We start from the raw sequence: 21,425 nt of genomic DNA on the forward strand, positions 1-21,425 counted from the left end.
GTTCTGTATCAAAGCTTTTTATTAACAATGTAACAACATCACGGGACACCACGCACCGCCGCCGCCATTCCCAGGAGAAGGAGCCCAAGCTTCAGGGACGTGACTGGGAGATTTGGTCAGGTTCCATCATGGATGCTCCAAACTCACTGGGGACAGGCAGCTGCAACAAAGGGGGTCGACTTAGGGGGTCTGAGTTTGGGGGAGGGAAGCCTGAGGCCTCTGGAGCAGGGTGCTCAGCTCTTCCCGGGCTGGCCCAGAGAACACAGAAAAGGGCTCAGGAACGCAAGGCCCCTCCTTCACGGGATAACTCAAGCCTGTCTGGTGAGACAAACCTCCTTATAGAAGTCCTGCGCTGGCCTTCCTTACACCAACCGAGCCTTCAGCTCCTCCACCACCTGCGCTGGCTCGGGAAACTTCAGTTTTCGTGGGGGGCCCTTCTTAATGCCGCTCCAGAGCTCCACTCCTGGAGGAAGAGGAGACAAGACGTGGGAAGTACCTCTCCGACGGCAACCAGGTCTCTTAGGAGCCCTCCCCCCGCCCAGACACCCCCACCAGTCCATACATGCTCACCCACGTGAGTCTGCCTTCACCCTCGTCTACAAACACGAGTGTCCAGGCAGCTCCGAAACGGAGCGTGGAGCCCCCAGGGCTTGCTAGCCTCAGTCCCTCAGTTTCCCCCTCCGTGGCTTTCAGCAAAGGTATTCCTTGCAGCTTCTGGGCGCCCGCCAGCCCGCTCCCGCTTCGCTCCGCAGGGGCCCACACTCACGGCTGCCATCGGGGCGCAGCAGCGTCACCTCGAAGCTGCTCCTGCGGGGTTTGGCGGGGTTCAGCAGAACGGGCAGCCCTGGCCGGGCGAGGCGCAGCGCCTGGCCCACGGCCTCGGCGTGGCGCGCGTACACACGTCAGCTCTGGCTGCGGGGAGAAGCCCGGAGGCCGTGAGTGGGGAGTAGCTCCGGGGGTCTCGCTTCCCCACCCCCGCCCCCGCCTCCGCCTCCCGCGCCGCACCAGTGCTCGATGACCACGCGGGCTTCTCCCGCGCCCTCCTCGCCGCCCTGCGCCAGCTTCTCTGGCTTTTCGGTTAACGCAGCTGCCGCCACGTCCGCCTTACGCTTCCTCCCGCGGGGAGCCATAGCACCTGAGCCGTGGAACAGAGATATGGGTGAGAACCACACACGTGCAGACCGAGGACCTGGAATCCCCGCGCGCCGCCAAGCTCAGTGACTCCGGACTGCGTGCGCAGCTTCTAGCCCCGCCCAGCCCCACGTGGAGGGCGGGACCTTGGGGAGCAACCACCTGGCACCAAAGTGTTGGAGGGGGAGGTCCAGGTTAGATACCAGTGATACCTGTCTTGTCGCCCTCCACTGTTCTGCTCTCTCGAACAGACCACTCTCGGCAAACTCCAGGAGCGTATCGGCAGCGAGACATTCTAACTAGCTGAGGGCCGAGTAAATGGGATTTCTTTTCCCTCCTCTCCTTCTGCTAAATGGTATGCGCCTCAGCTCGCCCCCTCCCCGATCACGTGGACACGCCCTTTCTGTCCAGGCTTAGGCCCCTCCCAGCCCTTCCTCGGCCCCAGCTTCATACTACCGTAGTTCGAATACAGAGGTGGCCCCCCCTCCCATCCCCCGGTTATGGGGTAAACGGGAGCTTGCTCTCCCGCACCACCTCACCCAAGGTCCCGCGCCCGAAGCTTAAGTTCCGGTTTGTGATCACAGACAGAGAGAGGGCTGGGGCCATCGCTGTTTATTGCTAGTCAATGACTGTCAGTAGCGAAGGATAGGAGGGAGACTGGCAGGAGGGACTGGGCAGACATTAGCGCTGGCCCAAGTTCCAATGGATACATACTATGTTACATCACAAAAATTAGAAAACAAGGGAAAAAACTCTGTTCCTAAGTCCTGGATGGAATTGGACAAGATAAAACCCAACAATTTTAATAATATAAAATTCAAAAGCAAACCAAATCTAGGAGGGGGAAATGAGATAGAAAACAGCAACTGGGGAGAAAAGTTTTTGCTGCTAAAAGCTGAATTTCCAAGATTATACAATCCAAATATATAAGAATAACAGCCATCCCCAACCAAAAAATTGTCAAAGCATATAATTTTCAAAAGAAGAAATCCAAACTATCAACAACCAATTTTTCAAAATGTTATAAATCTTTTAGAGAAATGCAAATTAAAGCAACTTTGAGGTTCTACAAATGTTGGAGTGTTAGGAAAGTAATTTGTAATTGTGCCCACAAAGTTAGTAAAATGTGCACTCTTTGCCTCAGTTACTTGAGGCAACATTACTAATCTATACACTAGAGAAATCGAAGAGGAAAAAGGTGCAAAAACATTTCTTACAGTTTTTTGTATGGTAGCCCCAAATTTGAAACCGAGTGTCCTGCTGGGAAATAACTAAAGTGATTAATCAGGACAGTTTCAGAGGAAACAAAGACCTCTATGAATAGATGTAAAGGGAGAAAAATCAGAACTGGACATTATGGAGAAACAGCTTCATAAGACAAGAATTCTGATCAATGTAAACCAGAACAGCAAAAGAATGAAGATGAAATTTCCCACTCACCTCCATATAGAAGAGACATGCATTTTCAGAAATGGTCAAAATGGGAATTTGATCAGCTTTGACTGAGCCACTATATACTTAAGTCTTTATTTTAGGCTTGTTCTTTTTATTTGGTTCATTATTGGGGGCGGAATTAAGGAAGTACATATTGATTTAGAGAAAAAAAAGGAGATATAAAAACTAAAGATATCAATAAGAAGTAGCAAAGGAACCCTGAGCCCTTCTCCATTAGTCCCCAATATAGAGACTACATACTCTTGATTCTTCTTGGCTCAAAGGAAAGGGATGTTGAAATTAATGAACATTTCTAAAAGCAACTTGCACCCCATCTTTCCCCTCTCTGGGGTAGGAGGAAGACCTATTGTTAATGGATTTTAATTCTTATTAGTACCTACATCAAAGTTAAACCAAAACTCTTTACCAAATGCTAAAGAGCAATAAGGAAGGCCAGAAAGCCCTAAGGGAAGTGAGGTCAATGATGCTGAAGGTCTGTTAGTAGTGCTTCTGACTTGAATCCTGTTTGAACTGAAAGGCTTTCTATTGCCTCTGGAAGAAGCAATGAAACTACAGAATGGCGAAGACATGTGACTTCTGAATTTAACCCATTTTCTGTTCTTCTTGGCCCTCCATCAATAGAAAAATGTCCACATTCAGAAAGGAACTTCCTCTCTCTGAGATAAGGAATAGATCCCCCCCCCCCCCCCTTTGGTGAAAGGGTTGACCAAATTGGAGGGAGGCACTTGGCCACAAAGTCCATACTTTAGTATGCCATTGTTAATTCCTCCCCTAACAGCCTTGGGCCTGGCTCCAGGTCTATTCCAAATAAGGAATAAATATAAATACTAAAAGGCAGCAGCCTATGAAGTCCCTCAGTCATAACAAGGGCAGGCCTGAAAAGGCAACCAAGAAAAAGCTAGAGGAATAGGGATGTCTGTCTGGCAGGGCAGAACAGAGCTCCTATTTGTCCTTCTTGTTTTCCTCATCAGGCTGTGTTTGAGGGGCTGTAGATTCAGGTTGCTCCTCAGGAATCACATCCCGGGTCTTGTTCTGCTTCTTGGCACGTTGGTACAACTCATTCAGGCTGAACTCTCGGATCACATTCTCCTACAGAGACACAAAACACACACACACAGACACACAGACAGACAGACACAGACACAGACACACACACACACATCACAATTCAGATTACATGAAGTCAAGAACTTCTGCTGGGCAGCGAGGCATCCCCTGTACTTGGGCACTGCTAAAAAGCCTCAAGAGCTGTTTAGAATGAAAGTTAAGGAAATTGAGAAGCCTTAACTTCTCCTATCTTCTGTGAATCTTGTGTGTTCTCAAGCATCAAAATAGAGTGAGCAGCCCTTTCTTCTAGTATCCCCATCCCTGGGTCTCTCCCTGGGTCTCTAAGTACCTCAGAGAATGTCCAAGAGACAGCTCGACCCTTCTTGTCAATCTGGGGTCTTCTCATGACCTCTTTGCCCCCCTGAAATAGGATCAGGGTGGGAAGCTGCTTGGTGAGAGGTGATGTGCTCACTTTATATCTGAAAGGGAAAGAAAAAGTGATGTAAGCTCAGCGTCAAGCTTCTTCCTGCTCATCCCTTTGCCCAGGGTCTTACATACCGTGTACTGACATCAGGGTAGCGTCCAACATCCACTTTCCCAAAATTCAGCCCTGTACAATTGTACCTGAGAAGGAGACATGGACATTAATATACTCAAGAAACCAGGAAAAAGGAAAGACTTCACAGAGGGGAGTAGTGACAAATGGAAGGAAAGGCCCTCGCTGATTTTCCATGTTTAACATATTTTAGTATTCAAAGGCTTTGACGGAGCAATACATAAAAAGAATAAAAGGAAGCTGTTTCTATTGTCCCTCTGAGTGTACTACTCACTTTAGGGAGAGGTCAGCGTAGATAGGAGCAAATGACTGGCACTCATTAGACCAATTGGCAAAAAACTCAACAATCCATGTGATCCGCTTGTCCCGTTCCAGCTCTTCCTGCCACGTACAAGGTAAATCAGATGTCAGCTAGATGATAAAAGTCCATGAGGAATTCTCAAGACCCTGGAATCTAGTTCCTCACCCTCTCTGCCATGCAAACACTCAACTATATTACACATTCCTGGTTCAGTGACAGGAATTTCTAAACACAATAGTTTCTCCTAACAAAAAGAGAACTACAGACTTCTTCTCCTCCCTCCCAAGAGGCAAGGCTGGCCCCTACCTCCATGTAGAAAGAATGACAACTCACATCGATTGTCTTGTCATTAAAGTACTTGATGTATTCCGGGCCCATGTAGAGAGGGGGTTTGCAAGTCATCAGGAACACTAAACATAGAAATAGGGTATAAAAACTACTAGAACTTCCCTGGAGATCTGAGTTCCCTACTCAACTAAGGTGCAACTTGCCTTTTTTTTTTTTAAATAACCTTTACCATCTGCCTTAGAACCAATATTGGTTCTAAGGCATAAGAGTGGTAAGGGCTAGGCAATGGGGGTCAAGTGACTTGCCCAGGGTCACACAGCTAGGAAGTGTCTGAGGCCAGATTTGAACCCAGGACCTCTTGTCTCTAGACCTGGCTCTCAATCCACTGAGCCATCCAGCTGCCCCCATATTGCCTTTTAAATATATCTATAATTTCCGCAATTATATCTAATAACAATTTTCAACATACATTGTCCAAAATTTCCCTCCCTCTCTCTTCCCATCCTCCTCCAGGTGTGGGTAAACAATTTAATCTGTGTTATATGTGTATTATCATGCAAAACTTATTTCCATATTGGTCACTATTTTAAGAGAATACTCATAAAAAGCCCAAACCCCAAAATAAAAGTATAAATGAAAGTGAAAAATCATGCTTTCATTTGCATCTGATTCCCACAGTTCTTTCTCTGGAGTTGGATAGTATTCTTTGTCTTGCGTCTTTCAGAATTGTCCTGATCACTTTACTGCTGAGTAGCTAATTCTATCACACTTGACCATCATACAATATTGCTGTTACTGTGGACTTCTGTTTCTACTTATTTCACAATTGTATTCCATCACCATCATATGCCACAATTCGTTCAGCCATTTCCCAATTGATGCGCACCTGTTCAATTTCCAATTCTTTGCTACCACAAAAAGAGCCATTATAAATATTTTTGTACAATTTCCCTTTTTTAAAATTTCTTTGGTATACAGACCTAGTAGTGGTATTATAGGATCAAAGGGTATGCACAATTTTATAGCCCTTTCAGTATAGTTCCAAATTGCCCTCCAGTATGGTTGGATCAGTTCACAACTCCATCAACAAAGTATTAGTGTCTCAATTTTACCATATCCTCTCCCACATTTATCACCTTACTATCATTTGGGTCAATCTGATAGGTGTGAGGTGGTACCTCAGAGTTGTTTTTGATATAGAACATTTTTTTCCTATGATTCTTGATAGCTCTGAATTCTTCATCTGAAAACTGTTTATATATCCTTAGACTACTTGTCAGTTGGAGAATGACTTGTATTCTTATCTATCGATGACTCAGTTCTCTATAATCTTGGTTACACTGGTTTTTGTTTATACAAGACCTTTTTAATATCCAAATTATTCATTTTACATCTTATAATATTTTCTCCATCTCTTACTCAGTTATAAAGTCTTCCCCTCTCCATAGATCCAACAGATAAACTATCCTATGCTTCCCTAATTTGCTAAAGGCATCACCCTTTATGTCTAAATCATATGCCCATTTTGACAAAATATTGGTCTAGGGTGCAAGTTTCTGCCATACCGTTTTCCAATTTTCCTAGCAGTTTTGGTCAAATAGTGAGTTCTTTCCCCAAAAGCTGGGGTCTTTAGGTTTACCAAACACTAGTTACCCTGTATATTGTGTACCTAATCTGTTCTATTGCTCTACCATTCTACTTCTTTTCTTTTTCTTTTTTTAACACCTACTTCCCATCATAGAATCAATACTTTGTATTGGTTCCAAGGCACAAAGAGTGGTAAGAGCTAGGCAATGGGGGTCAAGTGACCTGCCCAGGGTGACACAGCTGGGAAATGTCTGAGGCCAGATTTGAATCTAGGACCTCCCATCTCTGGTCCACTGAGCCAGCTGCCCCTTATTTCTTACCAGACTGCTTTTTATGATTACTGTTTCTATAGTACAGCTTGAGATCTAGTACTACATTTTTTCCCATCAATTCACTTGATATTCCTGATCTTTTGTTCTTCCTGGTGAATTCTGTTATTCTTTTTTCTAGTTCTATAAAATATTTTTTTGGTAATTTGATTGGTATAGCACTGAATAAGTAAATTAATTTAGGTAGAATTGTCATTTTTATCAGCTCAGCCTACTCATGAGCAATTAATATTTTTCTAATTGTTTAGGTAAGATGTGTGAAGTGTTTTATAAATGTGGTCATATAATTCTTGTGTTTGTCTTCGTGAGTAGATTCTCAGGTATTTTATACTGTCTATTTTACATGGAATTTCTCTATTTCTTGCTGTTGGACTCAGAGGTAACATACAGAAATGTTGATGATTTATGTGGGTTTATTTTGTATCGTGCAACATTACTAAAGTTATTATTTCAACTAGATTTTTAGTCGATTCTCTAAGTATATCATCATATCTACAAAAAGGGATAGTTTAGTTTCCTCATTGCTGAATTTAATTCCTTCAATTTCTTTTTCTTCTCATTGCTCAAGCTAACATTTCTACTACAATATTAAATATTAGTGGTGATAATAGACATCCTTGCTTCACCCCTAATCTTATCTGGAAAGCTTCCAGCTTATGCCCATTGTAGATGACACTTGCTAATGGTTTTAGATAGATACCACCCATCATTTTAGAGAAAGACCCATTTATTTCTATTGAAGTGCATATCTTGCAGGCAAAGGCTACATACTATGTGTGAACATGCAGGCACATGTCTTCCCCAAAACACCCAGGGCTTTTCCTTTATAGCTGAGCTTGAGTCAATTAAAAGGCACAAGAGTTAGGGAAAAGAATGAGGGACCTGGTTTTTGATTAGGACTAGGTCCCCAGAGTCAAGTCAATGCCCAAGGAAAGTAAATCAGCCCTTTTCCCCAGAGGATTAAAAACAAAACAAAACAAAACAAAACAGGTCTCACCTATGCAGAGTGTGATGTAGAGGAGCCCCATGCGGATGTCCAGGCGGAAAAAGAGGATGGTGTTGGCCACTTTACTGAACATGAAGATGTTACCTACATGCTGTTCCACAGTGACTGAAATGTAGGTGTCATAGGTCAGGCTACAGCTGAATGATCCTGGACACCTTCCCTGGCCCTATTTCTGGGGCAACTTCAGCCTAGCTTTGGAAAGCTTCTTCTATAAGACTTCAGGTCCAAGTAGCTTGGCTATACCCCACCAAATAATGTCCTCACACAGAAAAGAAAATAGCATGAAAACAAATACTAAAATGCACATAATCACAGTTTGAGAGCTCTCTGCCCCCAAGGAATCATTGGATCTTCCCAAATCCCTCATGAGGCAGTCCCTTCAGTTATCAATATCCCCACTGCAAAGTGGGTAAATGGCCAGTCCTCTCTACCCTAAACTAAACAGATGGGCTGTGGAGCAGTGGAGTTCACTCACTTGATCTCCGGTTCTTCATCATTACAATGGCACTGAGGAACATTAAGATCTCCACCTCCCTCTGTAAAAGAAGAAGTGATTGGACTTGAAAAACTGAGTTAGAGATGACAACAATATTCACCAGAGGCCTCTGCTTTGTTTGATCCCTTGAGAACTGGGAAATAGTCACAAAATTGTAAGACAAAAAGAAGTATTATGGCATTCTGTTAAGTTCAGATATATTTAAGCCAAAATATCTTCATATCTTCCTCTCTCACATATAGGGTTTCTCTCAGGTTTACAAAGACAAGCAATACCTTTTCCTCTGATACGAATACGGTCTGCCCATTCCATACTACAATCTCACGGGGGGGGGGGGGGGGGGGGGGGCAAGGGATCACTATGTTTAGAGACGGAGAAACTCAAGTCTGGGGGCAAACTAATCAGAGGCACTGTGAAATTATGAAAATAGTCCCTCTCCTGTGAACCCTGCGTCACAGCCATATCCTTTTGATAAGATACTCAATTTTCTTTTGAATGGAGGCCTTGAATCCACCAACTTAAATGCAGCTCTCAAATAAGGAAAAGTGGTAGCTATTTCTCTGGGCAGATGAACATCAGTGATGACTAAATTAGTAATAGTCCATTTAAGATTAACTCTGAAAAATGTACTTTCATACTAAAACACAATTACAACCACTAGGTAGTTCACTTGATTGAGAACCAGTCCTAGAAACAGGAGATCTTGGGTTCAGATCTGGCCTCAGACACTTCTTTAGTTGAGTGACCCTGGGTAAGTCACTTAACCCCCATTGCCCAGCACTTACTGCTCTTCCACCTTAGAGCTAATACACAGTATTGATTCTAATTCAGGAGGTACGGGTTTAAAAACAACAACAACAAAAAACCACTATCATATTTCATGGCAGGTATTCAAATTATTCTAAGTCTTAGGAATAAGAATTTATCCAGGGCAACTTCTTTTAGAAATACCATTGTCAATAGCAGAGCAATGATTCACCCCAGTTCAATTTCTATATAACACAGGGGTAAACAAATGACCTCAACCAATGTGAATAACATAAAGGAGGCATCAACTTCAAGATGTATCTGGAATCAGGGTTTTCTGCCCCATCATCAAAGGACCAGGATCTTCATTGATGGGCAAAGGGGATAAACTTTGGTGGGTCTGGTGCCAGAAGCAGAAACAGAGGGTGTTCATTGAGGTCAGTCATTTATTAAGCCTCTACTATGAGGCAGGCATTTGCTGAGCAAAGAGACAAAAGACAGTCTTCTGTCCTGGAGGAGTTCCTAGTCCAATGGAGAAGTGTTCAAAGTTGGGAGATCAAGCCTGCAGGTCTAGTAAGACTTGGTTGTATGTGGGTGTCAGTAGGGGAGGAGGACAGAGAAGACAGTATAATATTGTTCACAGGCCTAAAATTTTACAGCAGGGAGAGATGACCTCACATGTTAGACATAAATTGGCCTCCCCTCATTTTACAGATAGGGAAGACATTTCACCTCTGATTCATGGGTTAGAACAGAAACATTTATTAAGTGTCTGTGAACACAGCATTGTGATGGGTCTTGGAGAGCTGAGGGGGCTAACAACGTTTGGCTAACATATCTTCCAGACCTCGGAGTTTTGTGAGGCAGAGCATGTGAAGTCTGGGGAAGAAAAATAAACTGGGAGGAAATGGAGTCTAGGAGTAGCAAAGTAACTTCCCAAGGTCACACAGCTAACTACAACACAGTTCATGTGCCAAGTACAAGAGTGGTAAGAGCTAGGCATTCTCGAGACTACCACTATAGGAATTCAAGGAAAAGGTGGGGGGGGGGAAGAGGGAGAACATTTCAGTAATGAGAAAAGCAACACATGCTGTAGGGAGGACAGAGTGAGAGGCAAAGCCCTACAGTTTGATTGGAGCAAAGTATACATAGATGGAGAATGATAGTTATCATAGACCAAATCAGCAATAGGCTGATAAAGATCTAATTTCTAAGTTATGGAGGGAATGAATTCTTATTTATTAAAGTAAGAGCCATTCCTCAAATGGTCAAAAGGTAGGAACAGGCCACCTTCAGACAAGGAATCCATGCCATCACTCAGCTATCAGCAATTCCAGTGCTCCAAATGTTCCAAACCACATTAGAGAAAACAACTCAAAACTGCCTCTCACACCCATCAGATTGGCAAAACTGACCCCCCCCCCCCAAAAAAAGGAAAATTACAAATACTGCAACTCTGTGGGAAAACAGGCAAAACTGTTTAAAATCCACTCTCCGGAGTCTCTAAGGTCCCTTCAGATTCTTAAGGCTCTATGGGAGTACCACCCCTTAAACTGGGCCAGAATCTGGATTGGCTGAAGTGAAAGGAAGCTGAGAAAAACAACATAGAAAAGGATGAGGGTTCAAATATGTGGTGGATTTGGAGTCAAAAGACTATTTGAACTATGAACACACTAAAGAAATGACAGAATCTTTTAGGTGACTAGAAATAAAGCAAGCTAACGCCACCTTAAAGAGAACAGATTTTTTGGCGTAGCTAACATGGAGATTCCTTTTGCTCAGCCTGTTTGTTGTGAAGGTCCCCCCCCATAAGAAGTGAAGGGAAAGAAAAAATAATAGATCTTTTTTTCATTAAAATTTTTAAAAAAGAAAAACTTAAGCGATTAAAAATCCGCTTTTTACTGCAGTGTGACAATAAATAAGTCCCTTCTCCTCTGGGTTACTTTTTGGTTTTAAATATAGGGTCCAAGAATGATTCTCACATAGAACTGACCATACATACCCTGTCCCCTGGGACTATCAGGCATTTCCACCCCCACTTAGGTGTTACCTGTTACCTGGTTCTTAATTGGTATGTGCTTTAAATGTGTTTATTTTACTAAACAATGTTATCTTTTCCAAGAAGCTGTCAAGTGTATTTTTGGAACCCTAAGTTTGCCCCAGTTCCTTGGGAACTTGCCTTAAAGGAAGTCCCAGACTGACCTAGTCTCTGACTGAACAATAAACCTTAAAGTACTTAATGATCCCAGTTTAGGCGAGGCTAGTAGATATAATCAAATCTTAAGTACTCTTTTTGTCTCCCACTGTATCAGCGACCTCTTCCCAGTAGCCTAGTCCTAGGCTAGAATCTTCCTTTTGCATCCTTTGTAACGCATCAGCCTCTGATAATCCAACCCGGGACTCATTTCCCAGTAGCCATTGTAAAGCTAATCAATCCTATTTCCCGGTCCTTAGTTTCCCAAAAGGTATATAAGACCCCAAAGTTCTATTCTCTGGCGAATCATCTTCCAAGGTGTATTCGCCCAGGGCCACGGTCCCCAGAGCCCCAGCTCTTATGTGGTATTTAACGCTTGGCTCTGTGTGGCAGTCGATTATTAAGGACTTTCTCTTATCCTGATTTGGTTTTTATGACTACAGTCATGGTTCAGTGTTTTTCAAGTTTTCAACTCCTTGCCTTCAGGTAAGCTGACTGACCTGGCATACAGCAAATGGTTATGAAAAACGGAGTTAAGTAACTTTCTCCTCTTTGGCCCTCAGATTTCCCACAGCAATGATAAGTTCATTTCTCAATGGATGCCTTCCTTAGAGCCCAAAGGCAGCAGAATCCTATACCTAGAGTCGAGCTAGTCATCCAAGCCAATACACATTTTGCAGGCGGGGAAACCGAGACCCAGAGGAATGAAATGAGCTACCCAAGGTCATGTAGACTGGAAGTGGGGGGTCTGGAGACCATTTGGCAACCCCCCCCCAAATTATTCCACCCAGGAGTCAACTTCCTGCCCTTCTGCCCTAGTTAAGCCCTCGTGGTCCACCGGGTCATTCCCGCCCTGCCCTTCGGTGACCCTGGGGCCACCTCTTCCGCTCACCCAGTCAAAGTCGCAGGAATTGCCGTCCTCGCGCTGCGTGGGGAGACCGAGGCACAGCGGTGGCAGCTTCCTCACGAGCAGGAAGGAGGCCGATAGCAACGCCGAGAGGAGGCAGTAGGGCCGGGCCAGCCATCGCGAAAGTCGCGGAATCGAGTACAGAAGTGCCAGCAGCGGCGCCAGCACGGCCATCTTCCCTCCCCTTAAGCAGGGCTGCAACCGCCGCCGTTACTGCAGTTCAGTCAAAGGACCGGCCGGACGCCAAAACCGCCCCTCGATCCTCTGCGGTCTTCCGATTGGCCCACGTCTCTGTCGCTCCAGAACCTGCACCAGGAGCTGAATTATAATTGGATTTGGCTGGAAAGACGCCCTGAAAGACAGGTTTCTTTCTACTTCCTTTTCTGATTGGATGCAGTGAACGGTGTGGGCGGAAAGATAGAGGTCTCGAGTCACCGAGCTGCACTTCCTTCTATGTCATCTCTGAGCGACGGAAGTTCTTCACGTGGAGCCAGACTCATCCAATAAATAGAGGCTCCAGGAAGAAGAGGGCGGTGCTGCGCTACAAGGTTGTCCAATGAGAGGCCGCGGCGGCGGCAGACACCGAGTGGGCGGGGGTGGCAGCGGCTGCAGCGGCGGCGGCGGCACAGCTGTCGACGTGATGGAGAACTTCTCAGCGCTCTTCGGTACCCAGACTGAGCCGCCGCCGCCGCCACCGGCTGCGCTGGGCTTTGGGCCGGGGAAGCCCCCCCCTCCGCCACCACCTCCACCGGGCGGGGGCCCTGGAACGGTGCCGCCGCCCGCGGCGGTCCCATCTGCCCCCGGCGCTGACAAGGCCGCCGCTGGGTGTGGGCCTTTCTACCTGATGCGAGAGCTCCCAGGTGAGTACGAATGCTCTTGGAAACCAGCCAATCAGCTCCTAAAAGGGCGTGATAGCTTGAAACCAAAGGCCAATGAGCGGAAGCAACAAATACTGTAAAAGGGGCGGTGATTTTGATCGCAAAGGGGGCGGGGCCCAATGAGCGGGCCAGCCAATAAGCGGGCTTGAAACTCTTTGGGCTTCTGACAATTTTTCTAGTTGTGCTACCCGGGCATAATAACCATTTAATAAATGCTTGTTGATTCTTAAAAGTGTCATATAAATGGTTTGCTCTGTGGCTCAGTGGATAGAGCACTGGACCCCAGAATCAGGAAGACCAGAATTCAAATTTTGCAAAACACTCAACCTTTGCCTGCCTGTTTGCCCATCTGTAAAAGGGATTTAATAAGTAACAACTAACTTCCAAGGTTGTTGTGGAGATAAAATGAGATAATCTTTGTGAAGTGCTCTATAAGGCACTCTCTATGGACCCTTGGTTGGCTCTTCCTTGAAAACAATACAAATTGTAAAGAAATTCAATTCCTTTATGATCTCCATTGCAGAGTGTGATCAAGCATCTTAAGCTAACCTTCAGTTAACTCATAACTTTTTGTCGGCTAACTCCATTCCTTGACATGGGCAGGAAATCTAATTTATGCAGCCTGCACTACTTTTTTTAATTCTGTTTTGAGAGTTACCCAAATAGATAAAGAAGGTTCGTTCCCTTTGCCTAGCTGACAAGCCAAACTGTAGCAGGGCACTTTTATCCATTGTAGGAATGGATTAGTAGCAATTCCAACAGTAATTAGATTATAGTGTTTTGAGATATTAGGAATCTTGTAAGGAATAATTTGGCCCCATGGGCCCTATATGCCCATGGACATCCATCACAGTACAGCAGCTAAACTAATCTTGCAGAACTACCCTAACTTGGCAACAGTAGAAAATTACTGATTTAAAAAGAATACTCCCACATATTCTGGGAGCATCTCAAACCATTGCAAGTTTTGCACAGTGAATGGGGGAGGAGGGGACATGCTGAGCCTAGGCCCTGAGGTTCTTCATAACTTAGAGCAAAAAGAAGAGTGGATTGCCCTGGTCAGGCAGGAGGAAAGACAAAGACTGGAAGCAGAATAGCCAGTTTTAAAAGACTCTTATCATAATCTAAGAATAAAATAAGAGTGTATCTAAATGTTAAAAGTAGGAATGTAAAGTTAGATAGAAGATATGTTATCTATAAGCAAAGTATCCACAGAATTTTATGGCCATTTGGATATAAGAGCAAGAGAAAGGGAAAAGCCAAAGATGATTAAGATTTCAAACTTGGTCTACCTAGAAGTATAGTACTTGGTACAGTGGAAAGTGTTGGATTCACTTCAAAAATAAAAAGTAAAGAATCATGAATTTAAATCCTGGCTTTGTCACAAATATTTATATTGCCATAGACAAGTTATTTATTTGGATTATTAACCTCTTAGCTCCTCATCTGTAAATGAGGGTTTCTAAGATCCCTTCCAGCTCAAAAATTATGTGTTCTATCCATAGGAATTGATTAAGAAGATGGTGGTATAGAATAAATATTTTAGGAGAGGATGATGAGCTGTTTTAGAAATGTTGAGTTTACCAAGATATAGAAACAATTAACAGATAAAAATGATACCAAAAGCCAGTCCCCAAAAATGAGTGGCCAAAGAATATGAACAAACAGTTCTCAACAGAATTGCAGACTATTAACAACCAAGTCAAAGAATGATGCAAATCACCTAATAATAAAAGAAATGCAAACCAAAACTACCCTGAGGAACCTCACAACCCACAAATTGATAAAGATGAGAAAAAGTGGCAAGTCAGTGTTAGAGCAGTTGTGGGGAAATAAAAACACCAATGCATTGTTGTCAGAGCTGAAAATTTGTATAACCATTTTGGAAAGCAGTATGCAAATAAAGTGACTAAAATATTCATGCTCTATAAGCCAAGAGATTCCCTTACTAGGCTTATACTCCAGTGAGGCTATAAGAAGAAAGCCTTGTAGGTACCAAAATATATTTGCAGTAAATGGTTTTTCTGATAGCAGAGAATTGGAGACAAAGTAGAGAGATACCCATCATTTGGAGGAGCAGTTAAACAAAATGTGGCACTTGAATGTATCACAATCACGAGAATCTCATTGTGCCATAAAAAGTGGTAAATATGATGAATACAGAGACACATGGAAAGAGGCATGAACCAGTACAGGGTGAAATGTAGGCCAACCAAGAAAACAGTATAAACCTAGTGATTACGACAGTGTAAATGGAAAGAACTGGCACCCAAAAAAAGCAAAAGCAAAGGTTGCAGAACGAAAAGGAACAAGTGTGGCAAGAAAGAAAAGATAAAATACTCTTCCTACTCCATCCCTTGGAAGAGGTTCACAAATGTACATTGTACATGTTGTCAGGCTTGTTTGGTATACTGATCAATCTGCGGATTTTTCTTAATGCTTAAATTTTGTTTGTCTTTTAAATTGCCCTGTTATATGAGAGAGCTCTTTAGGAGAAGGAGGAATGCTGGGGGAAATTATGGGCATGTAACTAGGGAATGAGCATTTATATAGTGCCTACCATGTTACCTAGAACATTTATATAATGCCTACTGAGTTACTTAGAACAGGTACTATTCTAAGGATTTTTCTTTTTGAAAATTATCTTGTTTGATCCTCACAACAACCCTATGATGTAGATACTGTTATTATTCCCAGTTTATAATTGAAGAAATGAAGCAAACATTAAATAACATGCCTGGGATCACACAGCTAGTAAGGGTCTGGGGCTGACTTTGAATTTCTGACTCCAGACCTGGCACTCTAGCCATTGGACTACGAGAGGTGGTATAACAACTTACTTTTATTTTAAAAACTTTGAAAGAAATGTTGAACTGTTATCCACTAGTCAGTGAAGCGGCAGGTGGGGTGAGGTTTGGAGCAGTGGTCCACTATTAGATGATTTAGAAGGCACTTGGTGAGTTTTGAGGTAGCTCTGTCAGTATGGTGTATAGACTGTAGAAGATTACCATGTGAATAGTAGGAAATGGGGTCAACATGTTTAATCTTAAAAGGAAGGAGAAAAAGTCCTCGAGGTTGGAATGAAACCTGTGCATTTTTAAAATCTCTAATGAAAGACTTGTAGGGTGGATGTAGTCTCTGTTTTTCTGTGCCATTCCTGTTGCAAATGTCAGTTCTGTGGTCACACACAATCAATATTATAGCTGATAATTCAGACCTTTTCATGGTATAATTTGATCAGGGTTCTATTCTCATTCCCTATATTCAGTCAGTTGCCAGGCCTGTCAAAATGCCCTTCATAACATCTCTCTTTTACACCCACTTCTCTCCTCTGACACTGCCACCATTCTGATGCAGGCCCCTAGGACCCCCTACTTTTGTCCCCTGACTCCTTCAGTAGGTTTGCCTGCCACATACATGTCTCTACCCACTATAGATATATACCATTCGACCATACAGTCAAAAAGTGATCTTCCTGGGGGCAGCTAGGTGGCTCAGTAGGCTGAGGGCCAGGCCTAGAGATGGGATGTCCTGAATTCAAATTTTATCTCAGACACTTGCTAGCTATGTGAACTTAACCCCCATCCCCTATCCCTTACCATGCTCCTGCCTTAGTACCGATACACAGGATTGATTCCAAGATAGAAGGTAAGGATTTAAAGAAAGAATCAAGAAACATTGCTTAGTATGGCAACTCTTCAGAAAACATTGTTTTAGCGAGTTGTCCCTTAAGAATAGAGCCTTACCAATTATAGGCTGTGAAAAGCTAAACAAAATGTTTAATGGGGGAATGGATAGTTCAAGTGTTGATAACTAAAGTCCATAGCCCAAAAGATGCTGTGTGCACACCCCAAACTTCTGGACACTGTCGGTCTTCCCATCTTTTCCCCATCTGGCCCCTGGCCCTCTGATTCCCACTTCGCCATTTGTTTCTTTCTGCTTCTCTCTCTGCCTGTCCCTGTTTCTTCCTGCTTTCACTGGAACCAGGCCATAGCATGGAACTGGTTTGACATTCTATGAATATGAAAGCATTTCTAGGACTTTGTAAAATGTCTGCTGTATTTAGGAATTGTATCATTTGAGAGTTAGGACAGAAGAGTTTGCCTGCTCTGATCCTATTTATTGAACAAAGAGGGCCAAGTGATTCAGGCCAGTTCGCAGAGCTAATAGTTACTGATGGAGCCAGCATTCAGTCTGATGCTTTGTGGCCTCCATTCTTCATTTATAAATGGACCAGATGCACGTTTTGTTTTTCTTAAAGAAGTGAGCAAGCTAAATAAGGTTGCTTTTCTTCTTGGATGGCTTATGATTCCCATCCTTCCTGCCCAGCAATGGGCCCTTAATGGCATTCCCTTCCCCTTTCTCTGCAGGGAGCACAGAGCTGACAGGGAGTACCAATTTGATCACACACTACAACTTGGAGCACGCTTATAATAAATTTTGTGGGAAGAAGGTAAAGGAAAAGCTGAGTAATTTCCTGCCTGACCTGCCTGGAATGATTGACCTGCCTGGCTCCCATGACAACAGCGGCCTCCGCTCTCTCATCGAGAAGCCCCCCATCCTTGGGGGCTCTTTCAACCCTATCACTGGCACCATGTTGGCGGGTTTCCGCCTACACGCGGGCCCGGTGAGTCCTGAGGCCGGGGCCTGGGGGAGGGGAGCTGGGCATGGAGGGCACAGACTCCACCTCTACTCACGGCACCTCTGCGCCCTTCTTCCAGCTGCCAGAACAGTGCCGCCTGATGCACATCCAACCCCCCAAGAAGAAGAATAAGCACAAGCACAAACAGAGCCGTACCCAGGACCCTGTCCCCCCAGGTAAGAAGCTGGTCCTGAAGGCCAGAAAGCCTTCTCTTCTGCATCTGACTCTTACTGCCCTCAAGCAGTCTGAAAACAGTAGGCACTCACATCATCTAACATTCAAAGGTTTCCAGAGCACCACCCTCACAGAATCCCTGGAAGGTAGCTAGCTAGCACAAGTGTTCCAATCCCCATTTTACAGCCAAGGAAACTCTGTGAGGCCCAGAGGAGGGAAATGGCTTGCCCAAGGCCACACAGCTAGGAAAGTGTCTGAGCCGGGATTTGAACCCAGGTTTTCCTGATTCCAAGTCTAGGGCTTTTTTCACCAGACCACGCCGGCCATTCTCTTAACACAAAGCTCCTGCTTACAGAGTCCCAGGAAGAACCGGTGCCCTGGGGGGGACTTGTCATTGAGTCCCTGGGAGAGCCTGAGGCCCCCTTTCAAGCCAGTTGTCCTTGACTCAGTTTTCATGTTGGCTTTTGAGTTCGTAAGCAGTAGGAACTCTACAGGTGATACTGTCTCCTATAGAAACTCCATCCGATTCGGATCACAAGAAAAAGAAAAAGAAAAAGGAAGAAGATCCTGAGCGGAAAAGGAAGAAGAAAGAAAAGAAGAAGAAGAAGGTAGGCTAGCGGTCTCTTCCTGTAACCCACTGAGGTCCCGTGTGTCTTGTTCCCCTCAGGTGCAGACGATAGGACACTCGCAGCCGTGCAGGGCTTTAAGGGCCAGTGAGCCCCTTCCTCACAGCAGCCCTGCACCCGAGTGTTGCTGACATTGTTGGGTGTGCCCGTTTTACTGTGAGGAGACCCCCAGCAGCACCGGGCACAGACCTCCCTCCCTCCCCACCCTCTCAGCAGAGGACTTTGCGTCCCTTTACTGAGAACCCAAAGGCTGTGTGTCCTGAGTTTCCTCTTTGCTACCTCAAAGTCCTGCTGCGTTGTGTCTCTTTCTCTTCTCTCTGCCAAGGCTGCCCCGACTTGTGCCCTGAGCCCTCCCAGTCTCTCCTGGGAGCTTCATTCATTCCTCATCTTCAGTCTCTCCTTGTCTCCTGGCTGCTCCTTCGTTGCTCAGAAATAGGCCCAGGGCTCTCTCATCCTCAGACAACCTTTACTTGACTGGCTCTTCCCTTCGTAGCCACACTCCCGGAAAAGGCTGTCATCGTTGGTTGGCTTCACTCTTTCTCCTAATCCCCAAAACGTTGTAACCTGCCTTCTGACTCAGCACCCAGTTAAAGCTTCTCCTTTCTAGGCTGTAGCCTCTCCTTCCTCCACGAGTCCTGCTTTCTCCTGGTTCTCCTCTTCCTGCTTGGCTAGTCCTTCCCAGCCTTCTTGGCTGGACCATGCAGGCCCTGCCCTCCACCTCCTGAGCCCTTGTCCTGGGACTTCCTTGCTCTTTACACCTCCTTCCTTGGTGATCTCATCAGCTGTCGTAGGTTCAGTGAGTGTCCCTAGAGAAGCAACTCTCAGATCTCTCTCCTGAGCCTCAGCAGCTGCCTGATGGACATGGGGACTTGGATGTCCCCTTGGCTTCTCAGACTCAGTGACTCTGAAAAGGAATTCATTCTCTTTCTCCCTAAAACCATCTCTCCTGGCACAAACTGCTCTTATTTCTGTCACTGGCATCACCATCCTGCTAGCCACTCCTGTCTGTCGTCTTTCCGGGCTCTGTCTCCTCCCTCACATCCAGTCAGTTGTCAGATCTTGTCAGCTTTGCTTCCACACGTCTCCAGTCCATCCCTTCTCTCTCTGCTCATACAGCCGTGACCCTTTGTTCTGAATGGCAGAAACAGCTTTATTGGTCTCCTGACTTGCAGCTTCTCCCCTTTTCATCATCTCCCACAACTGCTGCCTTAGTGTGAATGCCCAGGTAGGTCCACATTGCTCGCCTGATTCCTTGATCAGAACCTTCTGTGGCTCTCTGAGGTATGAACAAGCCTCGGCAGTCTGGCTCCAGCCTACCTTTTGCAGATTTATTTCCAATTGCTCCCCTTTACTTTTCAGTCTAATTGGCCTGCTCACTGTTCCCCAACTCAGCATTTCATTTCCTAAATCCCTGGTGCCTTTGCAGTCTGACCATGCCTAGAATTGGCTCCCTCCCAACTCCGACTTTCAGGATCCGTAGCTTCTTTCAAGGCTCAACTTAGTTGCCACCTTCCACAGGAAGCATTTCCTCATCAGAGCTGTTAGAGCCTGTCTTCCTCTTCAGATGATGTCATATTGATTCCCGTTCCCAGGAGAGTGGAAGCTCCTCAAGGGCAGGGAATATTTCCTTTCTGCGTTTGTATCTCCCCCATCTAGCAGATGTAGTAGGCCCACCCTGTGTGCTTGTGAGGTGAAGTGAGGCTTAGAAGTGCAGTAAGGCCACAGGGCTACAGGAGTTAGTGAGTGGCCAGACGGAGGGAGGCACAAACCCAGATTTCCTGATTCCCAGGCCAGGCCTTATTCCACTCTACCAAGCTGCCTCAATTTAGCCATTTGCCTTCTTGTCCTTTAAGGTGAGACAAGACAGGTTGTAGTTTACCACCTGTGGTGAGCTCCATGGAACCGAGATGGCTTCCCTATATTTGCTTCTGTTTTTTCCCCAGAACCGACACAGTCCAGAGCACCCCGGTATGGGCAGCTCCCAGGCCAGCAGCAGCAGTAGCCTCCGTTAACAAGACCACTGGACGACAGGCCGGGGGAGCTCTTTTCTCCTACATTGAAATTGCCAACCGAAGCGGCCTTGGAGGCTAGAGGACACACTGCCCTTGGCACATTCCCCTGTGGTTGGGGGAGAATGCAGGCCGGGCTAGCCCTGGCTGGGGGCGAATGAGGTGGATTCATTAGGGGTGGGAAGGGCTATGCCTGTGAAAGGCATGGCCCAATTGGTTCTCCAGTGGAGCTGCTTTTCCCTTCCCAAGGAGCCTTCTCTCCATGTCTTTTGTACAGTTGTCTGCTTTAAGGTTTGGATTGGTTTATTAGAGTTGGTTTCTTTTTTTAAAAATGCATATTGTACCAAACTGGCTGAGTTGTGGCACTCGCGTGTTAGGAACCAATGAGATTCTCTCTTTGAGGGACAGGACTGAAAATGCTGCCCTTATGCTAGAGCTGGCCCTCCTGTGGCCATGTTTCTTTTCATCAGGGGAGTAGGCAGAGCAATACTGGGTCAGCTTCCAAAAGAAAAGGTTCAGAGGCGTTGGAGTGCACCCCCTCTCCCCGAATGAGATACAGGGAGGGATAACTGGCCTCAGCATTTCTACCTACCACTCTTCCACTGTCTGATGGAAAACTGAGGGCAAGGGTCTCGTCCGGCAGTAATAGCATCTTGCTGAGGCCATGAAGACAAAGTCTTCTTCCTGCTGGTTAAATGATGAGCGCAGGCCCCCAATACTGAAGGTGTGTTTGTTTAGCACCTTAAGGTTTACAGTGTTCTCAGCACAACCCCAGTTTTCATAGCTGAGAAAACACTCAAAGGTTGTCCGATGTCCCCCAGCTGCCTAATTTCAGGCTAGGAATCTTGGGCAGTTCAGAAATGATCTCATTCTGGGGGTCAGGGCTAGCAATAAGCCATTCTTGTTCAATCTGAGTTCATTGTTAGAGCGGCTTCTGTCAACTAGACTGAAAGATTGGAGTTAGGAACAGGACAGCTAGTATCGAGTTTAACCAGGATTCCTTTCTGGATCAGAGCTTTTGAGGTGACCCTCCAGCAAGCAAAGGTAGGTGC

The 21,425-nt window shown here is 45.3% G+C and overlaps 3 protein-coding genes across 4 annotated transcripts; 1 reads left to right on the top strand and 2 right to left on the bottom strand.

Annotated features, from left to right (window-relative positions):
• Position 1: 1 nt before the first annotated feature.
• On the bottom strand, positions 2-1,447 carry SELENOH (selenoprotein H). Of its 2 annotated transcripts, XM_003341539.4 has the most exons (4): positions 1,006-1,281; positions 767-912; positions 333-463; positions 2-160 (listed from the first exon to the last, which is right to left on the bottom strand). In XM_003341539.4, the coding sequence occupies exons 1-3, from the start codon at positions 1,128-1,130 to the stop codon at positions 363-365; spliced, it is 372 nt and encodes a 123-aa protein (XP_003341587.2). In that variant the 5' UTR covers positions 1,131-1,281; the 3' UTR covers positions 2-160; positions 333-362. The 2 variants fall into 2 exon arrangements, with proteins under 2 accessions (XP_003341587.2, XP_056657702.1); XM_056801724.1 differs by having other exon boundaries at positions 2-463; positions 1,006-1,447.
• Positions 1,448-1,728: 281 nt separating this feature from the next.
• On the bottom strand, positions 1,729-12,218 carry TMX2 (thioredoxin related transmembrane protein 2). The gene is made up of 8 exons (XM_001367023.4): positions 12,030-12,218; positions 8,176-8,236; positions 7,692-7,805; positions 4,824-4,900; positions 4,464-4,570; positions 4,192-4,257; positions 3,983-4,112; positions 1,729-3,675 (listed from the first exon to the last, which is right to left on the bottom strand). The coding sequence occupies exons 1-8, from the start codon at positions 12,216-12,218 to the stop codon at positions 3,529-3,531; spliced, it is 891 nt and encodes a 296-aa protein (XP_001367060.2). The 3' UTR covers positions 1,729-3,528.
• A 382-nt stretch (positions 12,219-12,600) lies between these two features.
• Positions 12,601-20,721, top strand: MED19 (mediator complex subunit 19). The gene is made up of 5 exons (XM_001366971.4): positions 12,601-12,904; positions 17,293-17,549; positions 17,644-17,740; positions 18,252-18,346; positions 20,308-20,721. Exons 1-5 carry the CDS (start codon positions 12,601-12,603, stop codon positions 20,374-20,376), a joined length of 822 nt encoding a protein of 273 aa, XP_001367008.2. The 3' UTR covers positions 20,377-20,721.
• Positions 20,722-21,425: the final 704 nt, after the last annotated feature.

The sequence above is a fragment of the Monodelphis domestica genome, chromosome 6 (assembly GCF_027887165.1).
Source record: "Monodelphis domestica isolate mMonDom1 chromosome 6, mMonDom1.pri, whole genome shotgun sequence".
Taxonomy (NCBI): domain Eukaryota; kingdom Metazoa; phylum Chordata; class Mammalia; order Didelphimorphia; family Didelphidae; genus Monodelphis; species Monodelphis domestica.